At 44.3% G+C, this 16,334-nt stretch overlaps 1 protein-coding gene across 8 annotated transcripts in view; it reads right to left on the bottom strand.

The window, feature by feature from the left end:
• LOC139583078 (collagen alpha-1(XII) chain-like) overlaps positions 1–16,334 on the bottom strand; it is a 97,851-nt gene that overhangs the window by 30,281 nt on the left and 51,236 nt on the right. For 6 of the 8 annotated variants that reach the window (XM_071413820.1, XM_071413816.1, XM_071413812.1 and 3 more), the window contains 18 exons: positions 13,394–13,523; positions 12,868–13,007; positions 12,555–12,678; positions 12,298–12,440; positions 12,037–12,166; positions 11,509–11,651; positions 11,279–11,408; positions 10,978–11,117; positions 5,954–6,083; positions 5,341–5,480; positions 4,994–5,123; positions 4,726–4,865; positions 4,478–4,607; positions 3,014–3,153; positions 2,731–2,860; positions 2,473–2,612; positions 2,155–2,284; positions 805–947 (listed from right to left, as the gene is read on the bottom strand). In XM_071413820.1, the coding sequence (XP_071269921.1) occupies positions 805–947; positions 2,155–2,284; positions 2,473–2,612; positions 2,731–2,860; positions 3,014–3,153; positions 4,478–4,607; positions 4,726–4,865; positions 4,994–5,123; positions 5,341–5,480; positions 5,954–6,083; positions 10,978–11,117; positions 11,279–11,408; positions 11,509–11,651; positions 12,037–12,166; positions 12,298–12,440; positions 12,555–12,678; positions 12,868–13,007; positions 13,394–13,523 (2,433 nt within the window). The remainder of the gene's footprint in view (positions 1–804; positions 948–2,154; positions 2,285–2,472; positions 2,613–2,730; positions 2,861–3,013; positions 3,154–4,477; positions 4,608–4,725; positions 4,866–4,993; positions 5,124–5,340; positions 5,481–5,953; positions 6,084–10,977; positions 11,118–11,278; positions 11,409–11,508; positions 11,652–12,036; positions 12,167–12,297; positions 12,441–12,554; positions 12,679–12,867; positions 13,008–13,393; positions 13,524–16,334) is intronic. The other 2 variants (XM_071413817.1, XM_071413818.1) reach the window with 1 other exon arrangement.

The following is a 16,334-nucleotide window of genomic DNA, read 5'->3' as shown; positions in this document are numbered from 1 at the left end:
CAAATGAAGACGACGCAACCAACAGCACGAGACCAGCGCTCTGTCATTGAACAGGCCTCAACGTGTATCTCACCGCTGTTTCTAACAACAGTGGAGCCTAGACTCGTCATATCATCGGGGTAATCACTATCACTACGCAGCCCGTTATCTATTAGCATGTCTGAGGGAATGCCATTACGTCCTGCTAAACACAGCTGCTCTTTAAAGTGGTCTAGCCTCGTCTACAGCTTATCAGGGGATTCAACTGAACATCTCTGTATATAACACAGTATATGTCCTCCAAATTTTCAAATGTAAGAATTTGCAGATCTCTCGCATATGTGCATATCCACATTTTCCAAACTCCTAGTGATGCAGTAAAAGCTGTTTGTAGGGCAATTAGCTCCACCTTTCTCCTGTAATCCAAGATATGTACATCGGTGCATGAAACCAATCCTGATATTCAGACAATTAAAAGCCAAATAGTCTGGATTTCCGCATTAATGAACACTAACCTCATTACAAAGGGGAAGCCATCTGCGTCGGCTTCTAAACAGACTTCCTACAACACTCTTCCAGAGAGGCTTTTCGATATCGTTGCTAAACGTGGAGCCCAGCAACCCTTTTCTACTATTTCATTGCTTACTTTCCCTTTCCTTCCGAGTGGTCTGAGCAGAGAGGGAGAGTGAACGGGAGCGTGAACATACTTCCCACCACACCACATTGGAGAGAGATAGTTTGTATGTCCCAAATGGCACCCTATTCCCTATATAGGGCACTACATAGGGAATAGGGTGCTATTTGAGATGCAGCCATTGAACTTACCGTCTCCGCAGGTCTTTCTCCGGACAGAGGTGTGTAGATGACACGGTACTGCTGCACCTGGCCAGAGGCAGGCTCCCAGCGCACGTTCAGGCTGTTGGTGGTAGGGTTGTACACCTGGACGTTCTTAGGAGGGGTGCGTGGAACTGGGGGTCACAGAGGGTCATAGAAAATCAAAAGGGGAGAGAACTGCTAGATTGACTTCCCCTAACAAGTTTAGCTATCTTAAAAACACAAAACAGCAACAACTTTGATTTCACTCTACAACGCCTTATCAATGCTTTGAGTCCATTTCAAAGGAATTAAGTAAAGATACCACAAGAAAATGTTAGAATTATTTGACTGCTAAGTTTCAAATAGGACGTAGCTCAGTAAAAAAAAAAAAAAATTAAATGCTGAGGGGTGCAAACTCTCCAGTCTCCAAGTGATTTTATAGTGTCTATGTAGACAGCACATAGAGAGAAGCAACACAGTTTGGGTTTATGAAAAAAACTCTTAACTTCCCGTTTAAACTAAAACAGATGTTCATATTCCTCTGGCATTCCGCACTTTAGCCCAATAAAGCTAGATGTAGTAGGTAGACAGACCCAGCCACCTTATTGAGAAGCAAAGTAGAACCTTTGTCCAACAGTGAGCTTCATTCTATACTGAACACGTGTACAAGTGCACATGCATATGGTGTCTTTAGGAAGATTACTCTGTCAAACATCTCTTCACATTTGGCCGAGGATCAGAGCACATCAGACGTGAATCAATGATCATAAATCTGTGTCCGTCTCAAGACTTGAAACTGACAAGGACATAGTGAGATCAAATAAAATGCTTGACTTCCATTGGACGTCTTCATATTAGCCTTGCACAAACGGAGTCTCTGGAACCTCCCGTGGAACCATCATGCACCATCAGCTCTGTAATACCGATATGCTCCGCTGGATTCACAGCTTTCCAATTAACTTCTCTGGGATGGATTTCTGCTGACTCAGCATGGCAAGCCATTTGAGCAGAAACAAAACCGATGCACACAACCGGGTGTAAAAACTGCACAGACACAGGCAGGGCAACCCAACCAGCAATTATTATTATTATGGTGAGATAAGCTGCCCCTTTGTTGCGCGGGGGTGCAAATGCTATCTGGTTTGGGGATTGGAATAAAAATATATATTTATTTCCACTCAGTTGTGTTAAACGTTGACCTGAATAACAATGTTTCACTGGGAGGGTATCTATTATCCTGAGATCTATCTTGAGATCGGAGTCCAAATTCTGGAAAAACCAAACACAAATGAATAAAGCACATCTTTGTCCCAATAAGAACAAAATGGATGACTTGAGATCCCTCAGTTGATAACTTACGTGTCTTTCCAGTCTCAGACTGGCGCAGGCCCTCTCCCTCGGGGTAGACGGGGACCACGGTGATGGTGTAGGGCGTGTCTGAGAGAAGGTTCCTCAGGACGGTAGAGGTGGTGCCACCAGACACTTGCTCCTGTTCACAGAGAGGTGTTTGAGATGCATTATCAATGTTTATACCATTGATTGGTTGAACGCTGCAGCATCCGTATTAGGAAGTAAACAAATTCCTAATATGGATGCCGTACTCGACTCAATTCTGATTGGTCAAGCGATACCCTGTACAGTATCAGATGTTAAGGCACAGATAGTTGGTGGTCTTACCATGTCCTCGGCTCCGCCAGAGGCAGGGACGTAGAAGAGACGGTACTGGCGCACGTTGCCCTCCGCTGGCTCCCAGCGCACCTTCAAGGAGCTAGTAGTCGGGTCTGTGACCTGCAGGTTCTTCACCCCACCCAATGCCTCTGACAAGTCACCAAACAACGAGTTGAGCATCAAATCACTTTTTCAATTTTGCTGCACATTTGTCTTTTTCTCACTGTACTGTAGCTGTATTGTGTAGTTTGTTCAGTCATGACTTACTTGTCTTTCCATTTTCAGAAGTTCTCTTCCCTTCAATATCGCCATACATAGGCACCAATGTCACTTTGTACTCTGTGTCTGGCACAAGGTTCCTGAGAACGGTGTTGGTTGACATCCCAGAAACTGTGGTCTGAAAAATAGTTTTAACAAGAACGTAAAGTAAAACCACACTACTAAAGACATAGCATATTCAATTATTCAACGTACATATTTATAGTGCGCAAGTTAGTGAGTGTGCAGATATCGCTTTGATGCGCTATGAAAGGAAGTGTTGACTTTGTACCGTGAGTTCAGGCCCTCCTGCTAGCGGGGCGTAGATGACAGTGTACTGGCGCACATCCCCCTCAGCTGGCTCCCAGCGTACCCTCAAGGAGTTGGTGGTGGGGTCAGTCACCTGCAGGTTCTTCACTCCACCCAGAGGCTCTGAAGAAGAAATAACACATCAACATCCCTCTAAGTAAATGGCGCCAAGGTGCTTAAGCTGGTACTGAGTCTGATATGGAAGCATATACAGTGGGGTCTGAAATTATTAATACCCTTGATAAAGATGAGCAAAAATGACAGTGTAAAATAAATAATTTAAATACTGAACTATGCTCCAAAGACGTTGGGAAACTATATTATTTTATACTAATACAAAAATGTAGAAGTCAATATTTGCGACACCTCTGTTTTCAATACCTCACCTTGCGAGGATAATGGGACTGAGCCTTTTTCTAAATGTTTTTCTAGTTGGACAACATATTAGACCACTCCTCCATAGAGAATCCTTCCAGATCCTTGATATCCTTTGTCTGCGCTTATGGACTGCCCTCTTCAATTCAAACCGCAGGTTTTCAATGGGTTTCAATGGTTTTCAATGAGTTTCAAGAGATTGAGATGGCCATTGCAAAATATTGATTTTGTGACCAATTAACCATTTCTTTGTGTTTGGGGTTATGTTCTTGCTGGAAGATCCACTTGCCACCAAGTTTCAGCTTCCTGGCAGAGGCAACCACGTTTTTGGCTAAAATATCCTGGTACTGGATAAAGTTCATGATGCTGTTGACCAAGAGCCCAAGGACCAGTGGAAGCAAAATAGCCCCATAACATCCAAGATCTACCACCATATTTTATATGGGGTTATTTTCTGCTCCTGCATTGTCATTTCAATGCCAAACCCACCACTGGTGTGCAAAAAACCTGGTTGCATGACAATAACCCCAAGCTCACATCAAAATCCACAAACAAATGGTTCATTGGTCACAAAATCATTATTTTGCAATAGCCATCTCAAACCACTGAAAACCTGTGGTTTGAATTGAAGAGGGCAGTCTATAACCGCAGATGAAGGATATCAAGGATCTGGAAGGATTCCGTATGAAGGAATGGTCTAAGATCCCTCCCAATGTGTTTTCCAAAAAAACATTTGAGTAAAAGTTGCCGTTATCCTCGCAAGGTGAAGGATTTAAAGGTATTGAAAACAGGGGTGGCAATAATTTTAAATTCTAACTTTTTGAGCAAAATAAATATGACTTGTTAAACAAAATCTCTTTCTCTGAGCAATCGTATTAGTAAAAAAAGATATAATTGTATTTTTGCTCATCTTTTCATGTGTGTCAATAATTTCAGACCCCACTCTGTCGATGTTATAAACGATGTATTTTAACATTTTTGAAGTTGACTTAAATGTTGACAGCTACATGCTTCACTAGTGTTATAGTATGGGGTTTCTGAGTAAAAGAAAGTATTGAAACGCTTCACTCACTTGTTTTTCCCATCTCAGACTGCATTATGCCGTCCACGTCTGGGTAGACTGGGACAACAGACACGTTGTACTGGGTATCGGATTCCAGATTATGCAGGACAAGGTTGGTGGTGCCTCCAGAGACTTGCTCCTGTTCAGGGCAAGTGCAGATCAACGTTAGTACTGTATGACAATTACATAATCTACTTATAGTGTAAACATGGCTGAGTTGACAGTAGAATGGCTAGAGAGATGAATAGGAGACGTACCATTTGCTCCTTCCCATCTGGCTGGGCCACGTAGAAGACCTTGTAGTTGCGCACGTTACCGACAGCCGGGTCCCAGCGAACAGACAAACTGTTGATGGTGGGGTCGATTACCTTCATGTTCTTCACTCCACCCAAAGGATCTGAGGCAGAGGAGACAATGTTATAGCATCACACTTACTGTACTGTACAAGCTGAACAAGTAACAGACATTTTGAAAATGTTGCTTAGATGGTCTTTGAATAATTTCACCCCGTTCAGTTCAACTCACTTGTCTTTCCATTCTGAGACCTAGAGAGACCCTCCATCTCATGGTAGACAGGCACAACTGTCACAGTGTATTCCGTGTCTGGATTCAGTTCCTTCAGAACAGTGGTGGTCGTTGTTCCAGACACCTGGTCCTGTTCAAGAAAGAAGAAGGGAGAATATCAGTCAGAAACTGGGCTTACTTACACCTGAGCCATGTTGACTAGCTATAGGGGAAAACACCATAGGCTTATGACACTTTAAATGGAAGGATGGGCTGATTGTAATGGATTTCACCCTCCACCAGTCTCCAATGGAATACACCATTTTTAGTGCGCTAGTAGGGGTGTTGGTGAGGTGACCCGGACGTACCACTTCCTGCTCCCCGCCTGCAGTTGGGATGTAGACGACGATGTACTCGCGCACGTTCCCCTCAGCTGCGTCCCAGCGCACGTTCAGGGTGCTGGTGGTGGGTTCAATGACCTGCAGGTTCTTCACGAAGCCCAGGGGCTCTGAGCACCAAGAGGAAACAGGGCAGCTTAGCCATCACGTCCATTTGAAAACAATGATACACCTGTTGCACAGCTACGTATGTTTTACTACTACTATATGCCTATTGATTAGATGTCTGCAGATGAGCTAATACACATTATGAACTGGGTGGTTGGAGCCCTGAATGCTGGTTGGCGGAAAGCCGTGGTATTTCAGACCGTATACCACAGGTATGACAAAAATATATATTTTTACTGCTCTAATTACATTGGTAACCAGGGGTTTGTGGTATATTGCCAATATACCACGGCTATATATGCATGCACTCCGCTTTGCGCTGTGCATAAGAACAGCCCTTAGCCGTGGTATATTGGCCATATACCACACCCCCCCGGGCCTTATTGCTTAAGTAGTTCATGTCTTTCACTATAGAATTTGCACGTAACTATCACTGGCCACTGAGAGCATCGTGCAATAAGTTGTCGTTACTCACTTGTTGTTCCATTCTTGGTCTGGGTCTGACCATCTCCTTCCGGGTACACTGGCAGCACAGTGACTCTGTACTGTGTGTTGGGCGAGAGGCTCTTCAGAACTGTGGTGGTTGTGCTCTCTGAGACTTCCTCCTACAAAGGAAAAATCGATGGTGTCACACCAACAGAAGCTCCAACAGACATACTGGAACACTATGGCTGCATCCCAAAAGACACCCTATTCCCGTGCATAGTGCACTACTTTTGACCAGGGCCCATAGGGCTCCATTTAGGACGCAGTTATACAGTGGGGAGAACAAGTATTTGATACACTGCCGATTTTGCAGGTTTTCCTACTTACAAAGCATGTAGAGGTCTGTAATTTCTATCATGGGTACACTTCAACTATGAGAGACGGAATCTAAAACAAAAATCCAGAAAATCACATTGTATGATTTTTAAGTAATTAATTTGCATTTTATTGCATGACATAAGTATTTGATACATCAGAAAAGCAGATCTTAATATTTGGTACAGAAACCTTTGTTTGCAATTACAGAGATCATACGTTTCCTGTAGTTCTTGACCAGGTTTGCACACACTGCAGCAGGGATTTTGGCCCACTCCTCCATACAGATCTTCTCCAGATCCTTCAGGTTTCGGGGCTGTCGCTGGGCAATACGGACTTTCAGCTCCCTCCAAAGATTTTCTATTGGGTTCAGGTCTGGAGACTGGCTAGGCCACTCCAGGACCTTGAGATGCTTCTTACGGTGCCACTCCTTAGTTGCCCTGGCTGTGTGTTTCGGGTCGTTGTCATGCTGGAAGACCCAGCCACGACCCATCTTCAATGCTCTTACTGAGGGAAGGAGGTTGTTGGCCAAGATCTCGCGATACATGGCCCCATCCATCCTCCCCTCAATACGGTGCAGTCATCCTGTACCCTTTGCAGAAAAGCATCCCCAAAGAATGATGTTTCCACCTCCATGCTTCACGGTTGGGATGGTGTTCTTGGGGTTGTACTCATCCTTCTTCTTCCTCCAAACACGGCGAGTGGAGTTTAGACCAAAAAGCTCTATTTTTGTGTCATCAGACCACATGACCTTCTCCCATTCCTTCTCTGGATCATCCAGATGGTCATTGGCAAACTTCAGACGGGCCTGGACATGCGCTGGCTTGAGCAGGTGGACCTTGCGTGCGCTGCAGGATTTTAATCCATGACGGTGTAGTGTGTTACTAATGGTTTTCTTTGAGACTGTGGTCCCAGCTCTCTTCAGGTCATTGACCAGGTCCTGCCGTGTAGTTCTGGGCTGATAACTCACCTTCCTCATGATCATTGATGCCCCACGAGGTGAGATCTTGCATGGAGCCCCAGACCGAGGGTGATTGACCGTCATCTTGAACTTCTTCCATTTTCTAATAATTGCGCCAACAGTTGTTGCCTTCTCACCAAGCTGCTTGCCTATTGTCCTGTAGCCCATCCCAGCCTGTTGCATGTCTACAATTTTATCCCTGATGTCCTTATACAGCTCTCTGGTCTTGGCCATTGTGGAGAGGTTGGAGTCTGTTTGATTGAGTGTGTGGACAGGTGTCTTTTATACAGGTAACGAGTTCAAACAGGTGCAGTTAATACAGGTAATGAGTGGAGAACAGGAGGGCTTCTTAAAGAAAAACTAACAGGTCTGTGAGAGCCGGAATTCTTACTGGTTGGTAGGTGATCAAATACTTATGTCATGCAATAAAATGCAAATTAATTACTTAAAAATCATACAATGTGATTTTCTGGATTTTTGTTTTAGATTCCGTCTCTCACAGTTGAAGTGTACCTATGATAAAAATTACAGACCTCTACATGCTTTATAAGTAGGAAAACCTGCAAAATCGGCAGTGTATCAAATACTTGTTCTCCCCACTGTATCTCATACACCAGATCCACACGAGAAGGCCCATGTACCACCACTGTTCTGTGATCTGTAAAACTACATGCACTGCTCTAGTTTCTCTCACCCTTCCGTGGAGTTTGTTTTGACAGGTTTGATTTTGAGCGAAAGCTATGCGCCACACTGTTCAGGCCAATTCTAAACAGATAAACCAAACAATGCTTTAGAGCAGTGGTTCCCAAACTTTTTATAGTCCCGTACCCCTTCAAACATTCAACCTCCAGCTAGCACCAGGGTCAGCGCACTCTCAAATGTTGTTTTTTGCCATCATTGTATGCCTGCCACACACACACTATACAATACATTTATTAAACATAAGAATGAGTGTGAGTTTTTGTCACAACCCGGCTCGTGAGAAGTGACAAAGAGCTCTTATAGGACCAGGGCACAAATAATAATAATAATATAATAATCAATAATTTTGCTCTTTATTTAGCCATCTTACATATAAAACCTTATTTGTTCATAGAAAATTGTGAATAACTCACCACAGGTTAATGAGAAGGGTGTGTTTGATAGGATGCACATAACTCTGCAATGTTGGGTTGTATTGGAGAGAGTCTCAGTCTTAAATCATCTTCCACACAGGGTCTGTGCCTGTATTTAGTTTTCATGCTAGTGAGGGCCGAGAAGCCACTCTCACTTAGGTACGTGGTTGCAAACGGCATCAGTGTCTTAGCGCGATTTGCCAAGGCAGGATATTCTGAGCACAGCCCAATCCAGAAACCTGGCAGTAGCTTCTGATTAAGTTAAATTTTCACAGAACCGCTTGTTGCAATTTTGATGAGGCTCTCTTGTTCAGATATCGGTAAGTGGACTGGAGGCAGGGCATGAAATGGATAACGAATCCAGTTGTTTGTGTCATCCGTTTCGGGAAAGTACCTGCGTAATTGTGCACCCAACTCACTCAGGTGCTTCGCTATATCACATATGACATTGTCCGTAAGCTTGAGTTCATTTGCACACAAAAAAATCATACAATGATGGAAAGACCTGTGTGTTGTCCTTATTAATGCAGACAGAGAAGAGCTCCAACTTCTTAATCATAGCCTCAATTTTGTCCCGCACATTGAATATAGTTGCGGAGGGTCCCTGTAATCCTAGATCCAGTTGATTCAGGTGAGAAAAAACATCACCCAGATAGGCCAGTCGTGTGAGAAACTCGTGATCGTGCAAGTGGTCGGACAAGTGAAAATGATGGTCAGTAAAGAAAACTTTAATCTAGTCTATCAATTTTTTTAAAAACATGTCAATACTTTGCACCTTGATAACCAGCGCTCTTCTGTATGTTGTAAAAGCCTTACATGGTCGCTGCCCATATCATTGCATAATGCAGAAAATACACGAGAGTTCAGGGGCCTTGCTTTAACAAAGTTAACCATTTTCACTGTATTGTCCAAAACATCTTGCAAGCTGTCAGGCATTCCCTTGGCAGCAAGAGCCTCTCGGTGGATGCTGCATTATACCCAAGTGGGTTGGGAGCAACTGCTTGCACGCGCGTTACCACTCCACTATAACTCCCTGTCATGGCTTTTGCGCCATCAGCACAGATACCAACACATCTTGACCACCAAGTCCATTTGATGTCACAAAGCTGTCCAGTACTTTAAAAATATCCTCTGTTGTCCTGGTTTCCAGTGGTTTGCAGAAGAGGATGTTGTCCTTAATTGACCCCCCATAAACGTAACAGACATATACCAGGAGCTGTGCCAGGCCCGCCACATCTGTTGACTCATCCAGCTGTAACGCATAGAATTCACTGGCTTGTATGCGAAGCAGTAATTGTTTCAAAACATCTCTTGCCATGTCACTGATGTGTCGTGAAACAGTGTTGTTTGATGAAGTCATTGTCTGTATATTTTTAATGCCATTTTCCCCCTGAATTGTCCCAGCCATATCCGCGGCAGCAGGAAGAATTAAGTGCTCCACAATAGTATGGGGCTTGCCTGTCCTAGCTACTCGGTAGCTCACCATATAAGACGTGTCTAGCCCCTTCTTATTAATGGTATCTGTTGCTTTTATACATATCTTACTACTCGAAAGTCGTCTTAATTCTCCCTCAAAAAACTTCTGTGGCTTAATTTTCAAATTGGCATGTTTTGTTTCTAAATGTCTGCGCAAGAGTGAAGGTTTCATCGAGTTGTGAGATAGAACTTTTGCACATACAACACACTGTGGCTGAGGAAAGGCACTACTCCCAATATAAGTGAACGCCAAATCAATGTAGTTCTCATCATATTTGCACCTCTTCGATGGTCCAATGTCCCTGTCTGTTGTTCGGTGCTTTCCCGGGTAAGGGGGCAGTAGCTCTTCGGCTGCATCAGATTCACAACTGTCAGTGTCCATGCTAGCTGGGCTAACAACAAATGTAGAATTACTGATGCTAGCATTGGATGTGCTCGTGGAAGCAGAACAACTTGTGTCGTCGACAGGTGCAGGTGTAGTACTGCTGGTAGTTGATTCTAGGGCCTTACTTTTTTAACCATTAACACATTTTCGAGCAAACGGAATGAGCAGCAGCTATGTTTGGCTACATACGGACCGTTAGTGGAATTCCCGTGAGAGAGTAACGGTTAATGTGATTGGATGTTAATTACTTGACTAGGCTACCTGTATTTGACATTGTGTTGTTATTTTTGCTGAACACTAGATGGTTAAAAATACGCATACCCCAGTTTGGGAATACCTGCTTTAGAGGATCTTGTTCCATATAAGCCGACCAAACCAAAAAGTCCATTGCATTAGAGTTGTGATCACAGAGCTGTTCACCCTCTGTTAGCTCCTACGCAGCCTGAACTCCATCCTCGCTAGGCTACAACAGCGTTACTACTCTGCTGCTGCCTCTCGTCATGCTTAACACAGCAGGCTAACTGCTAACGCTAAGTCCTCAATGCTAACTCCTCAACACTACTCCTCATGCCGGGCTGACGAAATGCCCACTCCACAAAGTATGCCGTGCAACGAAGTTGGATTCTTCCCTCCTACAGGATTGGATACCATTGTGTTTCAGGGGGATTACACTGTCAACAAATGTAACATCACCGTATCAGTGATGAGTTATAGGCTTATGGAGGTAGGCAGTGTGGTTCGGAGTACAGTAGAATACTCACAATGATCTCAAGGCCTCCTGCGACGGGAGTGTAGATGACTTTGTAGCCCTGCACGTTGCCGTCAGCTGCGTCCCAGCTGGTGGTTAGGGTGGTGTGGGTAGGGTTGGTGACCTGCAGATTGGTCACTCCACCCAAAGGCACTGGGAATAGAAAATAACATGACTTTAAGTGTGGTATTATTATTCTGTGATTATTGGAGAAAATCATGTTTCATGTTTCTCAGTTTATATTTCCAATGTTCCCAAATCACTTTGCAAAATAGGCTGTATAGGCTACCAGTTAATTTGATGTTGCTACTCACGTGTCTTTCCATTCTCCGACTGGCGTTTCCCCTCTCTGGCAGGGTAGATAGGCAACACTGATATTGTGTAAGGTGTGTCAGGCTTGAGGTTTCTCAGGACAATGGTGGTGGTGCTTCCAGGTACTTGCTCCTATTTACACGAAGAGAAAAAGTGATTGCAGATTAAATGCTTTATCACAGTTTCATTTCCTAAACGCTATTTATGAGGTCATAAGGTGAAAGAGACCCACCATTTCCTCTGGTGTTCCGCCAGCCAAAGGGACGAAGAAGATCTTGTACTGTCGCACGGCTCCGTCGGCTGGGTCCCAGTCCACCTTCAGAGAGGTCATGGTGGGTTCAGTCACCTTCAGGTTCTTCACTCCCCCCAACGGTCCTGGTGAGGAAAACAACATTAGAACCAAAACTATAGAAAAACCTGGCCTTTATCCATTATAACCCTCTCATCTCATTAATAATCATGTTACATTGAAAACTCACTGTTTACGGAAGCTTATTGCTGCCAAAAAAAGAAAGAAATGGCCGGACAAAGATTTCTTTCAGGCAGCAATGATGCTCCGTACCTCCATACCGTAAAAGGAAAATATTAAAAGTGAATATAAATAATACAGCATACAGTGGGTACTAATGACAATTTATGCAATTTATGGGATTTATGCTTGCTCTGGCATCTGAGGCGTTCTGAAAAAGTGAAAGTGTGTATTGGTCGCATTCAAGGTTCACACACGGCGAAAGATTGCTTGGATGTCAGCCAGTCTTACTTGTCTTTCCGTTCTCAGACTGCCTTCTGCCCTCTGTCTCGGTGAAGACAGGCACCAGTGAGACGGTGTAGAGGGTGTCTGGTTGGAGGCCTCTCAAGACAGTGCTTGTGGCAGTAGCAGCCACAGTTTCCTAAAGATTACACAAACACAACCCAACTATTAACCTCTACCCATCCCAACATACCAACAATACATGTGTTATATGGCAAGCAAAGGGGGAGACAACCATTTCTACACTATCAACTACAGTACTCGTCCTACCATGGCCTCAGCAGCTCCGCCAGCAGCAGGTACATAGAAGACTTTGTACTCCTTGACTTTCCCATCGGCTGGCTCCCAGCGCACGTTCAAGGTGGTCATTGTGGGGTTGATCACCTGCAGGTTCTTCACTCCACCCAGGGGCCCTTGGACACACCAAAGTTAAAGTTAAAATCGAGCAATGAAGAGCTGCCCTCCTCTGATGATACTCTGAAATTATCATTATTTACATCCCTCTTTTCGATGTCAGCCAGGCTTACTTGTCTTTCCATTCTCAGACATCTTCTTGCCATCTCCCACTTCGTAGACCGGCACGACTGAAACGGTGTAAATGGTGTCTGATGTGAGGCCCTTCAGGACTGTGTTGGTTCCAGCCACAGTCTCCTTTACATTATACAAACACAATACAAGTATTAACGTTTGCCCACTCCCAACTTAACAATAACTAATGTTATATAAATCACAAAATAGGACAAGCAACTATATTCAGTCAAACAGGAGTGTATAAGGATTATGAGTACTCATACCCTTGAAAGTAACCACACTTTCTACACTGTCAGTTACCAGTCCTACCATGCTTTCAGCTCCACCGGAAGCAGGTGCATAGATGACTTTGTACTCTTTGACTTTCCCCTCGGCCGCGTCCCATTTCACGTTCAACGTGACCATGGTGGGGTTGGTCACCTGCAGGTTCTTCACTCCACCAAGAGGCTCTGGACACACCAACCAGGGCTTTAATAATATAACTTGATACTGATTGATAGTACTTATTACAGTACCATCGTATCTTATGGAGTTTGCATGTAGTTAAAATCCATCAAAAAAGAGTTAACCTCTCCATTGATGATAATAATGGCTTTCAAGGCCATTGGGCAGTCTCTGAAACATTATACTGATTCCATTTGGTATTGCAGGAGTCTGTATAAAGTTAAAATTCAGACTCAATGGAGAGTTATCCTCCGCATTGTTGGTTATTTATGGATTTACTCCATAAATCAGCTTTTAAGAAGGCCATTATCAGTCCCTGAAAAGATCACTGTTTAGGTGATCTTTAGAAGATCTTTAACGATCTTTAGACTTAGATGTCAGCCAGTCTTACTTGTCTTTTCATTCTCAGACTGTTTCTGTCCATCTCCCACTTCATAGACAGGCACCAGTGAAACAGTGTAGAGGGTGTCTGGCAGGAGGCCTTCCAGAACCGTGGTGGTGGAAGTGGCAGCCACAGTCTCCTTTACATTACACAAACACAACCCAACTCATATTAACGACTGCCCAATACCAACATGCCAACAATACATGTTTTATATGGCAAGAAAACAACCATTTCTAACAACACTGTCAGCTACAATACTAGTCGTAATTAGTGATGTGGGGAATAAAATCCCTAGTTATATATCGCTAAATAATTTGGGGGAGATATTATTTTGATATTTGGCTCGTTTTGTAAAAAAGTTACAAAATATATATATACATACAGTACCAGCCAAAAGTTTGGACACACCCATTCCTTTCAGGGGTTTTCTTTATTTTTACTATTTTCTACATTGTAGAATAATAATGGTGAAGACATAAAAACTATGAAATAGCACATATGGAATCATGTAGTAACCAAGAAAGTGTTAAACAAATCAAAATATATTTGAGATTTGAGATTCTTCAAAGTAGCCACCCTTTGCCTTGATGACAGCTACCTTGTCACAACAAAACTGGCTCAAACGCATTAAGAAGGAAATAAATTCTACAAATTAACTTTTAACACGGCACACCTGTTAATTGAAATGCATTCCAAATCAAATCAAATTTTATTAGTCACATACACATGGTTAGCAGATGTTAATGCGAGTGTAGCGAAATGCTTGTGCTTCTAGTTCCGACAATGCAGTAATAACAACAAGTAATCTAACCTAACAATTCCACAACTACTACCTTATACACACAAGTGTAAAGGGATAAAGAATATGTACATAAAGATATATGAATGAGTGATGGTACAGAACGGCATAGGCAAGATGCAGTAGATGGTATAGAGTACGGTATATACATATGAGATGAGTACTGTAGGGTATGTAAACATAAAGTGGCATAGTTTAAAGTGGCTAGTGGTACATGTATTACATAAAGATGGCAAGATGCAGTAGATGATATAGAGTACAGTATATACATATACATATGAGATGGGTAATGTAGGGTATGTAAACATTATATTAAGTGGCATTGTTTAAAGTGGCTAGTGGTAAATTTTTACATAATTTCCATCAATTCCCATTTTTAAAGTGGCTGGAGTTGAGTCAGTATGTTGGCAGCGGCCGCTAAATGTTAGTGGTGGCTGTTTAACAGTCTGATGGCCTTGAGATAGAAGCTGTTTTTCAGTCTCTCGGTCCCTGCTTTGATGCACCTGTACTGACCTCGCCTTCTGGATGATAGCGGGGTGAACAGGCAGTGGCTTGGGTGGTTGTTGTCCTTGATGATCTTTATGGCCTTCCTGTGACATCGGGTGGTGTAGGTGTCCTGGAGGGCAGGTAGTTTGCCCCCGGTGATGCGTTCTGCAGACCTCACTACCCTCTGGAGAGCCTTACGGTTGTGGGCGGAGCAGTTGCCGTACCAGGCGGTGATACAGCCCGACAGGATGCTCTCGATTGTGCATCTGTAGAAGTTTGTGAGTGCTTTTGGTGACAAGCCGAATTTCTTCAGCCTCCTGAGGTTGAAGAGGCGCTGCTGCGCCTTCTTCACAACGCTGTCTGTGTGGGTGGACCAATTCAGTTTGTCCGTGATGTGTACACCGAGGAACTTAAAACTTTCCACCTTCTCCACTACTGACCCGTCGATGTGGATAGGGGGGTGCTCCCTCTGCTGTTTCCTGAAGTCCACAATCATCTCCTTTGTTTTGTTGACGTTGAGTGTGAGGTTATTTTCCTGACACCACACTCCGAGGGCCCTCACCTCCTCCCTGTAGGCCGTCTCGTCGTTGTTGGTAATCAAGCCTACCACTGTAGTGTCATCCGCAAACTTGATGATTGAGTTGGAGGCGTGCATGGCCACGCAGTCGTGGGTGAACAGGGAGTACAGGAGAGGGCTCAGAACGCACCCTTGTGGGGCCCCAGTGTTGAGGATCAGCGGGGTGGAGATGTTGTTACCTACCCTCACCACCTGGGGGCGGCCCGTCAGGAAGTCCAGGACCCAGTTGCACAGGGCGGGGTCGAGACCCAGGGTCTCGAGCTTGATGACGAGTTTGTAGGGTACTATGGTGTTAAATGCTGAGCTGTAATCGATGAACAGCATTCTCACATAGGTATTCCTCTTGTCCAGATGGGTTAGGGCAGTGTGCAGTGTGGTTGCGATTGCGTCGTCTGTGGACCTATTGTGTCGGTAAGCAAATTGGAGTGGGTCTATGGTGTCCGGTAGGGTGGAGGTGATGTGGTCCTTGACTAGTCTCTCAAAGCACTTCATGATGACGGAAGTGAGTGCTACGGGGCGGTAGTCGTTTAGCTCAGTTACCTTAGCTTTCTTGGGAACAGGAACAATGGTGGCCCTCTTGAAGCATGTGGGAACAGCAGACTGGGATAAGGATTAATTGAATATGTCCGTAAACACACCAGCCAGCTGGTCTGCGCATGCTCTGAGGACGCGGCTGGGAATGCCGTCTGGGCCTGCAGCCTTGCGAGGGTTAACACGTTTAAATGTTTTACTCACCTCGGCTGCAGTGAAGGAGAGCCCGCAGGTTTTGGTAGCGGGCCGTGTCAGTGGCACTGTATTGTCCTCAAAGCGGGCAAAAAAGTTATTTAGCCTGTCTGGGAGCAAGACATCCTGGTCCGCGACGGGGCTGGTTTTCTTTTTGTAATCCGTGATAGACTGTAGACCCTGCCACATACCTCTTGTGTCTGAGCTGTTGAATTGCGACTCTATTTTGTCTCTGTACTGGGACTTAGCCTGTTTGATTGCCTTGCGGAGAGAATAGCTACACTGTTTGTATTCGGTCATGTTTCCGGTCACCTTGCCCTGGTTAAAAGCAGTGGTTCGCGCTTTCAGTTTCACGCGAATGC

This window comes from Salvelinus alpinus, chromosome 8, assembly GCF_045679555.1.
Source record: "Salvelinus alpinus chromosome 8, SLU_Salpinus.1, whole genome shotgun sequence".
Lineage (NCBI taxonomy): Eukaryota > Metazoa > Chordata > Actinopteri > Salmoniformes > Salmonidae > Salvelinus > Salvelinus alpinus.
Note: the sequence above shows the minus strand (reverse complement) of the source record. Positions and strands in the feature narration are given on the sequence as shown.